This window comes from Periophthalmus magnuspinnatus, chromosome 3, assembly GCF_009829125.3.
Source record: "Periophthalmus magnuspinnatus isolate fPerMag1 chromosome 3, fPerMag1.2.pri, whole genome shotgun sequence".
Classification (NCBI taxonomy): domain Eukaryota; kingdom Metazoa; phylum Chordata; class Actinopteri; order Gobiiformes; family Gobiidae; genus Periophthalmus; species Periophthalmus magnuspinnatus.
The window spans coordinates 31,668,355-31,684,553 of record NC_047128.1 but is presented as its reverse complement, the minus strand read 5'-3'; the positions used below and the strand labels follow the sequence as shown (position 1 = coordinate 31,684,553).

The window sequence follows — 16,199 nt, the reverse complement described above, 5'->3', positions numbered from 1 at the left end:
TATCTGAGGCTTAATTGAACCAACTGATCTCCATATTGCTCTTTTCATTGTCACCAATAGCAACACAGCCGCCAAACAGCTGAATGTTACTATTTGAAGAGCAGAGGGCTTAAACCTACAATCACTGGGCCAGACCGAGGAAATAATAGCTAAGTGACATGAATACCCATGAATGTAAATGTGGGTTGAAGAGCTTCCCAGACAATTATGTCCAGAAAATAAATAAGTCAATAAGCCTTATTGTATTTGTGAGCGTCTCCATGGCCCTGCAGGTGTACTGAAGGAACAGATCTTATCTTTTCCTAAAATATATAGGAAAAGGTGACAGAAAAAGACAGCTCATAAACAACTATATTGACAAAGGTTTAAGTAAAGCAATGGGTAGTGCCAATAACATATCAGTAGCTTCAAGACATTGTAAATGAATGGAAATATCTCCTGCTAAAGTAAGTTAGCGTGCACAAAAATATCTGAGGCTAATTGTGTGTGCCCTTAGAATATGACTTTCCTTTCAACATGGACTAAACAACTACAGTAGATGGCTATCTGCTTCCCGTAGACACAAAACGTTTACGACTTCTCTTTTTCTATCCACAGATGGCAGACATAAGCATCAGCAAGAAAAACAGTCCAACCAGGAAAGGGCTGACATGTTATGACTACTGCCATTATTTAGCTACATCAGATACTATACTGAGAAGTAAGCTGATAAATAGATGCGCATATGCCACATTGAAAGGGCAAGTGTACAGAAAAAAATATCTGGCTACTTATAATACTTATCTAATTATATTATCATGCCACCCACTAACAGGATAGTGGTTAATTTTATTATTTATACATACATATATTGACTCCATTATCCCAAGAACTAGGCAAGCCATTGAAAAGCAGGTCAGTTTTCATGTCTTATTCATTTTATATAGGCTCTCCAGCATTGTCAGTCATGATATCCCCTCTTGGTCTCCTGTCAGTACAAATACATCTCAAATGTGGTGTCAAAACAAAATTGGCAAAGTGAGCACTAGACTGCATCGTCTTCTGTTGCAATATCTGTGTGATGTAGTCAAGCCTTTAGCAACAAAAAAGCCAAGTCTGCACCAGTACATCTGAACACCCCTCACCCCCTTACATGAGTGGAAGGAAAAACTAAAGCTGATTGGGCAAAATAATATTAAATATACCCTGAACTACCCTCAAAAACACAGTCTGCGTCTCATCCTTACTCATTTTCAAGTAGGCTAAATGTTTTGTGACATTGAGCTATATGGCCTATACAAGGAGACGCCACTGCAGTTTACTTTGACAGTCATTACTATAAAAGGATTTTTTTTTTAATGCAAAATGTGTCCGGTAATTCGGCTTAACAACAGGATCATAGCATTAGACATTGCTGGTGAATTTCAGGTGCAGGTTAAACATATTGAACATTAAACGGTAATCTCCAATAAAGTGTGATAAACGTACCAGTTAAAAAGCAGCTTTGAGATCCAACCAGTTAAAAAAAACAACTAACAACATCCATTACTTCCGTGTAACGTTTTGCCCACGAACATTCGCCCCGCTGATTGGCTGTCTTCTCTCATTGAATGTTTTGATTGGTTATTATTGTTCATACGTCATCCCGTCACTGACAACATGGCGGCCCCCGTGAGCGGTGTGGGTAATCCCGGAGTTAGATCTTCATCTTTAAATTCGACGAGTTTTCAGAAAAAAACGAGGAGCAAGCTTCTTTCTATCCCCGGCACAAGACCTTCGGTTCAGAATGGACAGCTTTTAGTGTCGACTGGTGTCACTTCACTAGACTTTTTACTCGGTCAGTGCAGCTTGTTAGCATTAGCATCCCGCAGTGTCCAGTGACAACAGCATGCAGCCCATACATAGAAGCGACACATTTGACACAGCACAGTCATGGATGATGAGCACAGCACGATTGAGTCAAACTATAGCTTGTTTATGTTTATTTGCTCCTGTTAATTCAGAACTATTAAACCTGATATGTTTTTGTGACATTTTTCACTAAATCATCTAAATCTAAATCAAGATGTTAATTTTAGCGTCGACAATATGAGATGTCAAACAATTCTATAATGTTTCTATATAGGCCTCGATCAAGTCTCTTATGTATTCAAAGCAATTTACTTTTGGCACTTAGGGGAAACGTATAAGTATCCTACACTAAATTGACAAGGACAATTAAAAGCAATTCTTAATTTTTCTCATTTGTATTTGAATTCATGTTTTTACATGTATGTTGTTTCATTAAATGTAATAGTCCAAGGCCAGACAGATAATGAAGGAGAAGCAAAAGAGAGTCTTGTGTGAGTTATTGAGTTATAAGTTATTGAGGTGGGCATTATATTTTCCTCCTTTTTATACATAATACATTTTTGCTTTAAAGGTATGCAAAACTGGAACATTGACTATGATATAGTCTTTAATAGAACTGCTGCAAGATTAAACAATAACATCAGAAACATCAGAAGTGGCAATTCTGTTTTTAATTTTACTTTCATTTACTGTTTTTGTGAAATGCCTGAACCTTAGCCAAAACATTTACAGCCATGTTTAAGCACTTGTCTGCTGGATTATTATAAAAATATAACCTAATTGTTGTCATTGGTGGAGATTCCAATAATATATTTAGATATAGACTTTATGCCAATTGTGTCAAATCTCATCAATAATTGTCAGTATTTTAAGTTGCATGTTTTTATTTTTTACAGGTGGTGGTTTAGCCGTTGGAGCTGTACTACTTATTGGTGAGTTTTATTTACTGGAAATAAACATACATACATTAAATCACATTATGTTGTGCCAGAAAGTCACTCGACGGAAGAAGTGTCTTTCTTCTGTCTTTCTGGCAGAAGGGTTCATGAAATTGTGCTTTACTTGCTTTTTAACTGTTGTCCAACCCGTTTTAGTTGCATGTGTACTTAAGTGTCATTGAACAAGTGTGGTAAATATGCCCTAGACCCCTCTAGTCTATGGAATGAATCCAAGTGTGCACACTTTTATTCAAAGTGCTAATTAATATGCCCCTCTGCAGATGTGTTCAAAGTTTCCAAATGGCTTTCAAAACAAGTGGCTTCTCTGCACATAAATGTCTTCTACTGTGTTATTAGCATTATTATCATTCATCATAGGCTGGTCTATATGTGCTGACAGACAGTAAGGTTAAGGTAGTCTTGTTTTCCCTTCATGCTGTAATTTGTGTGTAGCCGAGGCCTATACCAACTGATGATATTGCTTTGCCCTTTAATTCATCCCCCCAATCGATGCAGGAGTCAGTGATTACACACTAATGCGTTCTTCCCTTCCATTTTGTGAATCAATGTACGGTTGGTTTCATCTGGTAATGAGAGACACAGTAAAGGTGAAATGCGTCTGTGCTCTCCTCTTCTGTTAGTCTCTGAAAGAGCGGCTTGTCTGTGTGTGTACCCACTTGGCTGTGTGCTGTTTGGTTGTGTGGGAGGTGTGATGGGGGACTTTGGAGTGTGTGTTTGTTTGTGTTTGTTACAGGCGCTTGTCCTACAGCCTGGCCCTTTAGCCGCGATGGTCTCTTTGAGTGACGCAGACATAAAATTATCAGTGGTCGCTGTCTGCCTTTGAAGTGTTTGGAGCTGTCCGTGCCGATTTGTCAAACCCCTCACTACAGTATGGTCAAGATCTGGACAGTTTAACCACAACAACACTCTGCTGATCTCAGTCTGAATGACACTGATTAAATAAATTCAAAAATCAAAGAAAATAAGCTACAGGAGCAGAATAAACAGAATCACAAAATGGAAAATAAATGCACTATGTCTGCAGTATAAATAAAAATAATTTGTCCTAATGATTTTTTTTCTAAGATTTTTTAATATATGCCTATTTAAAGATGGAACGCACTGTCTAAAATTCCTAAAATATGTTGCACATATTTCAATTTCTTGTGACCAACCATGCAGACCCCTTTCATGAACAGTTAAGATAATATTCTTTAAAGCTGTCGAAAGTTGCCAATCTACCTCAAAGTTTTAAAGGCCTGCCCCCACCCCCCTGTTGCTCGTATATATCCCGCTACCTCCTGCCTCCTCCCCTTACCCCCCGCCACAACAGCCTAATGACTCCTGGAGGTTCCATTTGTAAGGCTCCCATAGAAACACAGCCACAATAGGCCCCATCTTGAGAGGGCCCATCTGGGAGTCTTTGTGGGGCGATCTGAAAGACACAAAGGCCTGCTGACCTAGAAACCCATCAATAAGAGAACGGGGAGCCCCACCGACAACAAATTGAAGAGCCATGGAATTTCCTGGTCTAAGTTAAAGTCCGTAGGTGAGGGCATTACAGAAAATGTGGGAGGGGAGAATACTAGAGATGCTCGGGATGACATGTCATTCCTAAGCTGTCAGCCGCATGTCTAGTACCTTAAACCGTCATGGCTGCCATTGTTATTCTGCCCACTGTTGGTTATTGTGTGGCCAGGCCTATCAAGTCTTGACAAAGTTGTGATGGTGGTGGAAATGTTGACAGAAAGCTGAGGTGGCATGCTGGGTAGACCGCTGAATGATACTAAGGGAAGTGTGTAATTATAATACAGTGCACATTCAGTCACAGTATTTGGTTGCATTTTTTATGATAAGTCAGAGAGTCAGAGTCTTCAGCGTAAGTGTGTACATATCTTGTCCAATACTGAGAAAATAGGAGATTCAGACAAGCGTTACGCCAGATTGCATTTCGAGGTCATCCAGTGTCCTATATACTCCTTCTGCTTTGACAGCTTGACCACTTTATCTTCCAGTGGGAGGGGTCAGGTGAACATTCTCGACAGGTGTCTTGCTCGCACCTTTACTGCAAGTAAAAGTAGACAGGGACACTGTTGAGACTCTGACAAGAGAGTGGGAGTTGTCATGTCTAATGCACAGATGAAAGCAGCACAAGGACGCCTGTGTTCTTTTGCCAGCCTGTTATATGCCACTTGGTTTTAAAAGTTACAGTTAAAAAAGGTCCTTACAACGATTATAGTCAGGTGCTGTGATATGGCGAACTGCAAGACCCGTGATGATGAAATGAAAGAGTAGACAGCCTGACAGATGTGGTCTCTAGAGTTGTTAAGTCCTATTAGAGTAAACGACAGGTCAACACTGTTTTGATGTTTTTCTCATACAGTTCGATATATTTGTATATGAGTGTGGTGGCAGCTCTTCTCTGTGTTATAAGCTTTCCTAGTAAATTAATTTTGTTTTTTTGCTTTATTTTGTTTTTATTTAGAGGAGGACTACTATGATAGCTACTCCCGAATGATTTTAAAATACTTTTTGGCTGAAGGAGTGGTGTGTCAACATGAGCTTTTCGTGGCATCAGCTCAGGATTCTCCAAACGACATATTACAGGTATGGTTTTTATATTTGTCTTTCATGTTTTGAGCCACTACATGTACTTTATTAATTTTAATCAACTTTAAAAAGGATGTCCACTGTTAATGATGTGCTTTTCTTGTGGTGTGAGAGTGTGTGAAATTTGAGTACCATGTTGTAGAATTGTTGAAATGCTTCTTGATGCATATCAGCATATTCATACTGAAAAAGAATATAGTTCCAGAAGCTGACTGGCACCAAACATGCAGGAGGTGGACCTCTTTCCCACTGATTGATAGTGGTATGGTTCACAACCTCAACCTTTCTTTTACATTTCAAAGACATGTTGTTTTAGGACTAAATCTGGTGCAGCCATCTTTTTAATGTAACTGCACATTGTCCTTTAAATACATAAATAAATAAATAAATAAAAAAAGTCAAGACAACTGGACCCTCTCTTAGAATGCACAATATATGTAAAAGTACTATGTTGTAAATCCACTACTTCAAATTATTAATCAACATATTATCATTGTTGAAAGGAACTTCCATCTCCTATCATGGATGATGTTGCGATCCCTAAACCAGTGGAGCAACCCAGGCTGTCCTCTGAGCCTCAAGACAGTTTGGACACAATGAAGATTGCATGGCGCTATCAGAATCTTCCAAAAGTTCAGGTAATCCAACAAGTTATTTTACTTTTGGTTCGAATGTGTTCAGACCCCCTTTATTACCAAATTTCTTAAATATGTAAATATTTTTTCATAAATTCTATTGGTTACACTAGAAAACTAAATTAAAACTGAATTTTAGTAGGGGATGAAAAATAGAAATAAAACGATAATGGCAAGATTAACCATTTGAATTTTAACAGTTCTATCAAAACTTGTCATAATGCTGCAACCACTTTCTTTGAGTTTAGGGTTTGGGATGTTAAGATTATTCGGTTAATCATGATTTTTCAGGTCACAATATCCTATGAACTAAAAAATAATGATATTTAATCATTCACAAAATGTGATTTCAGGAAGCTGTTTAATCTAGGAATGGTAGTCTTTTAGACAATGTGAATAATAGGAAATGAAGATTTCAGTGTTTTTTCACTATCACAGTGTCAATATGGTGAATTATCATAAAATGAGGAGAGGTCATGAGATTCCTTTGGGATTTCCTCAGTTTCTGCACCAGTTAGCCTTTCATATGTCATGATCAATCCATCACATGTATTAAAGGTCTATTAGTAGTGAACATTTATCAAATTTAGATAAACGTTTCCTTGTGAGTATGAATTAGGGGTAAGTGACACTGACAAAAAATGGATTATCTCGGTCACGAGATTCAGGTGATATTTTAACAGTGTATCAGGAATGTGCTGCAATGTGCCTTTAAATACAGATAGACTGATCCAACGGTTGGTCAATATATTGGGCTGATATTTGCAAAAAGGATTTAATTGTCCAGAAGAGACTGTTTTTTTGTTTTGACCGTCCTTCTGCCTAAAGAATATGCAAACACTTTATTTGAACACTTCAGGGGTGACCGAATTTTTTTCCTCAACAGGCTAAAAATTAAAGTGCTTTAGTGAGTTGAGGGCCAAGTCTAATGACAGTTTGCACATGAAAATGTTTTTCAAAACAGATGATTAGTATGATTAAATTTACTTTAAGTATTAGACAGGATTGTCCTCCCTCCTATCTCCTGACAGTGTTTTCAGTACAAAATTGAATCAAAATAAGTCTTCTTAATCTCAGAGACCCCTCATGGGCCAAATTACACACCCTGGAGGACCAAGTTAGGCCCATGGGCCCCACTTTGGGCAAGAAGGGCCGTGGGGGAAAATAATCAAAATCGGCTGTATATATCCACCCAAAAATATCGTAAGTATTGGTTTTGCAGAATTTTTTTTAAATCTGTATTGACATCGGCCATAAAAAAAACCCATAGATTTCAATTTCTACCTGTAAATTACTTCGTTGAGAATGAAGTATCACACAAAATGTGAATGGAGCATAAAATTTACCACAAAAGTGCAGAAATATCTTTATACCCTTGTGTGGGAGATTTGTTTCGGCTCATTTTATTTTTACTTGGCACTTTTTGATGTCATTTTTAATTATATCATTCGTAGACGATATTCTCTGTATTCAAATGTTGTATATCTTCAGAACAACAATTACAATATTTTATATGTTGCCCACCGTGTGTTCTATGTCCTATAAATTAATGCAGTTTTGCAAAATTGCATTGAATTACAAGGTATCCTTATACCCCTTGCCTGGCCAGCCAAAATTACTTTCTTGTTGTATTCCATACAAGGATGGAGATAGATAGAAGGGGGTCTGAAATTGTATTTTCTGAATTCACTATATACCCACAATTTTTATTCACACACTTAGGGCAGCAACTGACAATTATTTTAGCAGTCCACTAGTCAGAGGTTTTGTGGTTAATCTTTACAGCTCTACACACACTGTTACAATTGAGGTGTTATGTAGGTCTATTTTCATGACATCTGCTTTTGTTATTGTCAGTGAAGTTTGAAAGAACTGACCAGAGCTTTCTGGTTTTAGATTGGCAATTGTCCTCATACTAAATCCTTCAGCTTCTAAACTCCTTTGTGAAGTGAATGAGTTCTCAGCCTCTCCTTTCAGAGCTGCACCAGATTACTCACACTTAGCTGGTGATAGGTAGGCTTTTCACTGCCCCCAACTCATATACGTATACACATGCACACACGCCTGAACCCCTGCTTAGCCTGGGAAACAACGGTACTCTGCAGTCTATGCAATGGCATGTCTGCTCGCTCAACCTATGACCCAGACCTGTGCTTCTGTCTTCCCCCAAATCCCTGCCTTTCCCCCTGCTAGAGTCGGCAGGCCTACACTCTTTCTTTTGCTTTGAGGAGAGGTGACCCTTCCTACTACTTCTCTACAGTCCCAGCACTTCTATAATCCATATCGCTATGTGGATTAACAGCACACAGTGCATCCCTGGGGATCCTTCCCTCTTTCTCTCTTCTTGGATACGTCTTTATATCTGTGTCCTTTCTTCACCTCTCCCCCTTACTCTGTAAAATCGTCTTTACAAACCTCTAGTAAGCCTCCAGCGGAGGATTTGCATCCCAAATTCAGCCCCAGAGTCACTGCTTACTTTCCCTTTACATACACCTCTGCTGACACAACCCACTGAGTCAGTCCCAATGAAGACGTCAGATCAAAGGTGAGGCCGTCGGGGCGGGGAAAGAACACTAAGCGGGTTGCCAGTCTCACAAAGAGAAGATGAGCGCCTGACCCCACTGGCCCGCTGACCCTCTCGTCCCGCCAGGAGAGGGACACACCGGGGGACCTAATCCAGATTAAGAGTAGATTAAGGGCCCCTTTAACAATGGAATCCCTAGTTTCACTGAGAATGAAGAACTAAAACTCTCCCTCTCAGCTGCAGGAAAACATCCGCTTTCCCCAGCATCCTTGACACTTCTGCTTTCATAGCCAGAAGTGGGTGTTTGTGTTAAGAAATGATTGGAGAACACAATTATAGTGGTTATTTAACTTATATGATGCAGAAATGTAGCGGAATGACCCATAAACAACGCAATTGCATTTTTACAGAGATGGGGCACACTTATTTAACTTTTTAGAAAAAAGAAATTAGTACAGTGATTAGCTCCTTGGTTCTCTATAACTATTTTACAAACAAATGTATGGATTAGTACAATAAAAAAAATACCCTTTCTAAATGTTTTTGTTTTATTCAGTGTGTACTTGACAGTTAATGCTGTTTGTTTGACTTCCCCAGAGCACTCTTACATCATCATCTCGGTTTGGCCACTATTATGATGTCTCTAAGACAATGGAAGCAGAAATTCGCCAGGCAGCGAAGTGCCACTGCTTCAACCTGCCTGATCATCCCCAGCAGACAACACCATCCTACAGGTACAATGACAAGGCCTAAACTCAGTACGTTTAATGAACAACTAGACATTAACCCGAAACACGGTTGAACAAAAACAATATTATGCACAAAGTTAATTTGCATGAATATGACATAATTTGAGAAGAGCTCTTTGCATACATGCCTGTGAACCCAGAGTTTGTGTAGCAGAAAATGTGTAATGCAATTTTGTATTATACTTTTTTTGGCCTAAAGGCTTTAAAAGGGTTTAGCTAATCATAAAATCATGTATGATTATATAAATTGACATGTACTTTATGAATGCCCTAGTTTAACTTGCAGTCACTTGTCAGTGACTTAAAACACTCAGGCCTCTGTAAAGCTTATGTATATATTCAAATAAGGGGTGTGTTTGCTCAGTGTCTGTTTGATTTCTACTGCATCAAGTGTACTTAAGGTTCAAAGGTCATGTTGACTCTTTACTCTGAGAGTGCTGCTCAGCACACAAGGGCACGCGAAGCACACACTGTTTAAATACAGCAGTGCGGGGCACAGAGGAGGTATGGGGCCTTTATACAATAACACTTCCTCTTTTATCAAACAAAAGAGCAGTCAGGCAAACAAATTAGGTATTCTCAGTTGTATAAAGAATGAAGCTTTCTTTAGAGTTTGATACTAGGTGAAGATAAAGTGCAGCTGTTAAAGGAGTGTGAGTGACATGGTCATACTGTCATTATGGCCCTAAGACCCCCGAATGGGTTATAGATCTTGTAGACGTTTTGACAGCAGGAAACGACACCTGCACTGCACTATTGTGCTCACAAGCTGTATAACACTGCATTTTTCACACAAACCATACAAACTCCTAAGCAGGCTACTCCCCCTTACACGTGGCCATAGCCCCATGTTGATACCCTTGCTGTTAAATTGCAGCATTTCACTTGAAGGCATAATTGGCACAAATTGCTCTTTAGGTGATACAGATCCTGTTGTTTAAGACCATCTACCCCCTTTTACCTCTTTTTTTCTTGATTGAATGAGGTACGAGATAAAGACTCTTCTCTTGTATGATCGTAGTTGGGTAACACTACAGCTCCAAATCAGTGCACCAAGACCTCAGTGCTACCTGAATAAGAGATGCTCAGTAGGGTAGCTTAAACACAATGTGCGCCTACAATAGCTGCCAACGAGAGGAAACCTCCTGCCTAAGTGCATGTCAAACCACCCCAACCCCCTGCCTCTGAGAGCAGGCATGGGCAGAGAGGCCAAGGAGGGTAGGTGTCCCTGTTTCACCAAACCTGCTGTATCATTAGCCACAGCAGGGTCAGGATGCAGTATTGTTGAGCTGAATAACTGAAATGGAGTACATAGATGTACTTGGCATAAGTGTAATCAAGACGAGTGGTGTATTACTGTTCTTTATGTAGGATTATTGATGTGTGACCAATCTGTGTATCAGCTTTTGCAGCATGGGGGTTGAATAGACACCTGACTAGTAGCCCAGTATGACTGTTTGCAAAGTGGTCATTACAATGGTAGGGAGTTTTTAAGTGCACATTTCTGTGTAAAAAGATAAGGTTAACATTTGTATTTGCTATTTTGGAAGAATTTGCAAGTGCTCTTACTCCAGATAAACTGCAAACTGCAGCTACTTTATTGGCTATTAATTACCAAATCTCCTTTTTTATTAGTGTCATATAAATGTTTGGGCATGCAGTTGTCTGACTGTCGAGGCACAATGAAATCCTTGGGGAGCTGACAAGAGAACCAGTCATGTTGTAATTTAATCAACCAAATAAATTAATTGGATCTCTTGATATGGATCTGTCTGCTTCAGTGGCTCCAGAAAAGCACAGTCAGGAGGAACATGCTGAAGTCATAAAGGATTAGGTTACTGCCATGATGGGCATGGCCCAGTTTGATCAAAATGGTCTCAATTACTGCACAGTTTTCATGTCCCCCCCATGTCTCTGTTCTGGCTCTCCCTCTAGTCCAACGCTGGAGTCCTACTCGGCTTTGCTGAAGTCACTTCAAGAGGTCATTCAGAAGGAGGGCTTTGCAGTAACTGCCTCGTCGGTAAGAAACACATGGATACATGGTACTGGATTATGGTATTACTCAAAGCAATCTTATTTTATCATCACAAATGCAGTGAAATACTTCTTGTTACTTTATCTATTACATATATTACTTCCTCCATATATTAATGTGACAATACATGTTACCCCACAGTCGCTGTGTTTTATTCACCTAGATTCTGTGACCTCCCTGCTTGTCACCTGGAGCCACCTCTCCACGTCACTCAGAAAGAGGGTTTAACAGGCCTACCCCCCACATGTCCTCCCCAAGCGCTGTCACTCACACGCCAGATTAACTGCTGACATCATTAAAGCAGTGTGGTCGCCTGACATACTGTTGGCACAGTCCAGGAATGCACAGAGCCACAGAGCCACAGGGGCACTGGCACAAGGGTGCCCTATATCTATAATGATTTGATTTTTTATTGTTTTCTGCAGTAGGGTAAATTATACTTAATTAAATGCAATATTTCCAATTGCTGCATGTCCTGCTGCATCATCTTTTACTAGAAACTCATACACATAGGCTGTATGGCAGGTTGTTGGCTGGACTTAACTGGCACTGTTCCCCTGATTATTCTATAGGCTAGCTATAAGAGTTCACTTTGGCTTCTTTCGCTGGTGTTGCCACAGCAACACAACCCCCTGCTGGACACCAGACATTTTAACTCTCTGCTAATATAATATTATTCGAACTGACGGCAAATGGTGTAGTGGACGATGGATCTTGTCTGAGAGCTCCTCCTTTGGAAACTTTGAGTCAGCTTTGAAAAAGTCACATGAACAATGGTGTTTATTTTTCTAAGATGCCTGTAACTCTGTTCCAGATCTAAACAAGGTTGGGCTTTTGTGAAACCTAGGGCGGTGATTTTGGGAGGGTTTAAAATGTAGAGCGAGATAACATAAGCAACAAATGAAATGGGTCAATTTGAAGTCTTCGGTTTGTTTTCTAGTGATTCAAAATAAGTGAGCGGATGTTTGTAAAGGTTAGAATTTTTTCTGTGAACTGAATTGAACTCGACTTACTATGTCAATAATACATTACATTTTGAGTTTTGTTGTTGATTTCTTGTAGTGGGCTGGTACATTTTCTGTCCACCCTCACTCAGGCCCCTTGGCTAAAGAGTGCCACTGTATTGCCAAGAATGTGCTGGGGTTTTCTGGGTGGCGGCCATATTGGAGGACAGTCTGACAGGTCCATTGTGTGTGTGTCAGATGGCCCCTGTGATTGGACAGTTGTGTCCAGTCACATTTAAGCTTGGTGTCCCAATTGTCTGCACAAGAGAGAGCAGACAATCCCACTCAGAGTTCTGATTATTATCCAAAGAAATCACTTACTTGTGACAGTCTTCACATCCATTGTGTTCAGCAGAACTGAATCAATATTTAATGCTGTTTTTATGTAATATTTCAGTGTATAAAATTGATGACCATTTGATATCAATTTAAATGCATACATGATTTAGTTTTCATTGTTTGATTCTGTTTTTTTCCAGGGAAAGTCAAGAAACATCCTGCGCATTGGGCTTCACTCCCTTGGCTCATCTCTCTGGGGTGATGACCTGTGTTGCTGTGACAACCCGAAGCATACCCACGCCCTCACAACCTTTCTTTACGGTCTGCGGGCTTTGCTGAGGTCATCACTGGCTGTGGCTGTAGTTACTGTGCCTTCACATCTTATTCAGGTAAGACGGTCAGAACTGTGCACAGAATATGGACAAAAGTATTTTAGTAATTCCATCATTTAATTAGAAACATTGAAATTACATTACTGAACATAACTGTGAATGCACTTCAGTAGGCCACAGAAAACAGCTGTTTGGTTTTGGTGGGGTTTTTTTTAGCTTATAGTCACTCTTTTAAGTTATTTGTTTTCATAAGGGGGATGGGGGGGGGGTGTCTGAGTCCAGTCTGGCCTCTCAGTGTGAAGGTGGAGTCATCTGCTGAGGCATATGGCAAACCACTACCCTCCGCCAGACACTAGTACATGAGCACAGAAGCAGCTGAGGCTGTCCACTTCTTATATTTGTCTTAATGTTTTATCTGACACAGATTCATGTTTTTACCACTTGAGTTCCTTAGACATGCTCTGGTTGTAGTTTTTGCATTGAAAAGGTAGAGAGTTTAACTCACAGATGTCAGCTGTGGTGGCAGAGTTCCTCCTGTCTTTTGTTGGCCTGAACCCCAAAGCCTTAATATGTCCCTACCCTTCTGGATCAACCTAAAGAAAGAAGCAAATGAGAGACAGAGGGGAGGGGGTCAAATCAGGTGTTGGAAGTTAGATCCAACATTGAGGTAATGAGCGACTGTTCATTAATAGAATGTAAAATACAACTTACTATCACCCTATTGCTGCAGTCACCATTGAGACCAACTGAGGAAATGGCTTCTATGCATATGACTCATCGTGACTTGGCTTTATGTAATTAATAACTTGTTAAGCATAGGCTGTCTAGACTTGCAATAGTGAGCTAGCAGTGTCCACTCTGGACTTAATGTATTATTTAGGAGCTGTTGAAGCTGCGCAACTCACTGAAAGCTCCTCACAGCACCTCAGTGCCACAATCCGTCTGAAACATTAATTAGTCTTGTCCTAATTTTGTCCTCCTCCATCATACCAGATCTCCTGCTACCCCACATCCTTCACTGCGAGAAAATGGATGCTAATCAAAAACACACTCTCATTCATTTCCTCTATTTGCAGCTCTCTAGCTGCTTTAGTTTAGTGGTGTCATACAGCACTACCCACTATGTTATATTTTTCGACTTCTTAATGTCCTTTTGACATTTTTTTGCCTTTTTTTTTCTCTGTCAACTAAGTTAAGGGTTTTAATAATCATCATTACTATGTATTCATTTTAGCTTGTTGCTTGAAATTTCTTACATTTGACACTACTGAAAAATAAAGAAAGAGACCCATAGGCCCACTCACTTAATTAAATATATCTGATGATAAAAATATGTGTATAAAATAATAAATAAATAAAAATTCAGCCCATATTTGATATTTGAATACACTGACACTCAACTCATTATTGCACAACATTTTATTACTACTCTATATTTTGATATATATTTGCATTTTTATTGAAAACAATTTATTATTATTATTTTTTAACTGTTGGTCGATTTGTACTGAGCTGGAAATAGTGGCTCATAATATCACATCATCTGCCACTGAAGATTGAGGTTATTGAGAAGATTTTACTGTGACAAGAAATAAGCTAATGGAGCACTAACATAATGCCCTAATTGACTGTCTTACCTTTGACTCGTATCAGTAATGAACTTGCTACAAATGCTCCTTTTATCAGCCCTTAAGTTTGAACCAAATAAACACTGACCTTCAAATGCCCCATAGTGCACAACAGCTCTGTAGGTTTATGCAATAGTGCAAGTAAGCAACAACCACATTGTAACAAAAGTCTTGATTATATTCATATTTTATTGATGCATCATTATTTCATTGTAGCTGGAGACTGACCTCACATACCCTATAAGTGCCTTGTCCTGACTAGGATGTGCATACTTTGAAAGTAGGACAAAAAGGCAAAGGAAGAAGAAAGAGTTGGAAAAAGACATGGAGGCATGAAAACTGCATTAGCCGGTGGCAGCCAACACAGGGAGAAGTATGTGAATGATTCAAGAGGCAAAACAGATTAATATTTCAGGGCTCTCTCTCTCTCCCTTTTCTCATATCCCTCTATCTTTGCTCCAGCCATTCCTTTTTGATTTGCCCTCTTTACAGTTACACATTTCAACCTAACCAGTAGGGGGAGCTCTCCTCATCAATCTCCTGCGCAGCTCCTTTTACAACATTTTATCCTGAGTGCAGGTTTTGATCTTGCAGCTCTACATTTTTATTTGTTGTTGTCTATTTGTTTTTTTTTACATGGCACTTATTTTTTGTGTTTAGTTACAACTTTCACTATTCTATTTACAAATAGAATGTCATTTACAATGCAGTTTACCCCTTAAATAGTGAATATCTGTGTATATAGTAAATCTAGAAGTGATCCAAAATACTTATGTTTGTGTCTTTGGATGTTTTGTATTTAAATAAATAATATAAAATAATAATAAATAAAATCAAGTTTTGTTTAATAATGAAAACCAGACCTTTCAGGGCAGAAAACAATAGTTTGACAGGGTAAAAAGATCAGTCACGCCATCATTTCCTGTGTGGTGATCTATGTGAACTACATGTCCATTACTTGACCTTTGCCACCTCTACCTGTGGCCTTTCCCCTTTGTGTCTTTGCAGCGCCTATAAACCCCGGACAGAAATGACCTGACCATGGGATGTGATGACCTAATTTAATTGCAACACTGATGGCTCATCGGGAGGTTTTTAATTACCTGCTCATGTTCCTCTCTTTCCCTATCTCTCCAACAGAACAGGGCTTTAATGGGCAGGATAGCCAAGCTGTCCGACACCGCCATTGCACTGGAGTCATTCAAAGGCTCTGAGAGGGAGACCAACCCACTCTATAAAGATTACCACGGTATAACCACACAAACATACACTGGCTTTTCTCTCTGGCTCTTGCAAACGCTTACATGAGACAGTGCATTAAGTTGCGGGGCTTGGGCTGTGGATGGAGGCAGGGCATCCCTCTCGCAGGCCAGGCTGTCAGTGCGAGTTAGCGTGTTGCTGCTCAATCAGACGTGCTCCTCAGTAGACAGGCCGGGGGGTATTCAGCTGCCACGCCGTAGCCCTCTCCCTCCCTCTGTCCCTGGCTCCTCTCCTCCAGCACAGCCACACTCTCTCACCCTCAGCCCAGCGCCCATACCCCTGAGGCCCAGAGCAGACTAACACTGGGGAATCGATATCCTCACCATCACTCTCTCTTCCCCTCTGCTTCTATCTCTCCGTCTCTCGCTCAATGTC

The 16,199-nt window shown here is 39.8% G+C and overlaps 3 protein-coding genes across 3 annotated transcripts in view; 1 reads left to right on the top strand and 2 right to left on the bottom strand.

Moving 5' to 3' along the window:
* immp1l (inner mitochondrial membrane peptidase subunit 1) overlaps window positions 1-1,489 on the bottom strand; it is a 10,319-nt gene extending 8,830 nt beyond the window's left edge. The window contains exon 1 of the mRNA XM_033991597.2: window positions 1,468-1,489. The gene's annotated coding sequence lies outside the window, so the exon portion shown is untranslated. The remainder of the gene's footprint in view (window positions 1-1,467) is intronic.
* Window positions 1,490-1,637: 148 nt separating this feature from the next.
* elp4 (elongator acetyltransferase complex subunit 4) lies at window positions 1,638-16,024 on the top strand. The gene is made up of 9 exons (XM_033991900.2): window positions 1,638-1,816; window positions 2,727-2,762; window positions 5,254-5,375; window positions 5,882-6,016; window positions 9,135-9,271; window positions 11,222-11,306; window positions 12,805-12,993; window positions 15,705-15,813; window positions 15,975-16,024. Exons 1-9 carry the CDS (start codon window positions 1,639-1,641, stop codon window positions 16,022-16,024), a joined length of 1,041 nt encoding a protein of 346 aa, XP_033847791.2. The 5' UTR covers window position 1,638.
* Window positions 16,025-16,083: 59 nt separating this feature from the next.
* LOC117393891 (paired box protein Pax-6) overlaps window positions 16,084-16,199 on the bottom strand; it is a 15,255-nt gene continuing 15,139 nt past the window's right edge. The window contains exon 14 of the mRNA XM_055229934.1: window positions 16,084-16,103. Coding sequence (XP_055085909.1) covers window positions 16,084-16,103 — 20 coding nt within the window. The remainder of the gene's footprint in view (window positions 16,104-16,199) is intronic.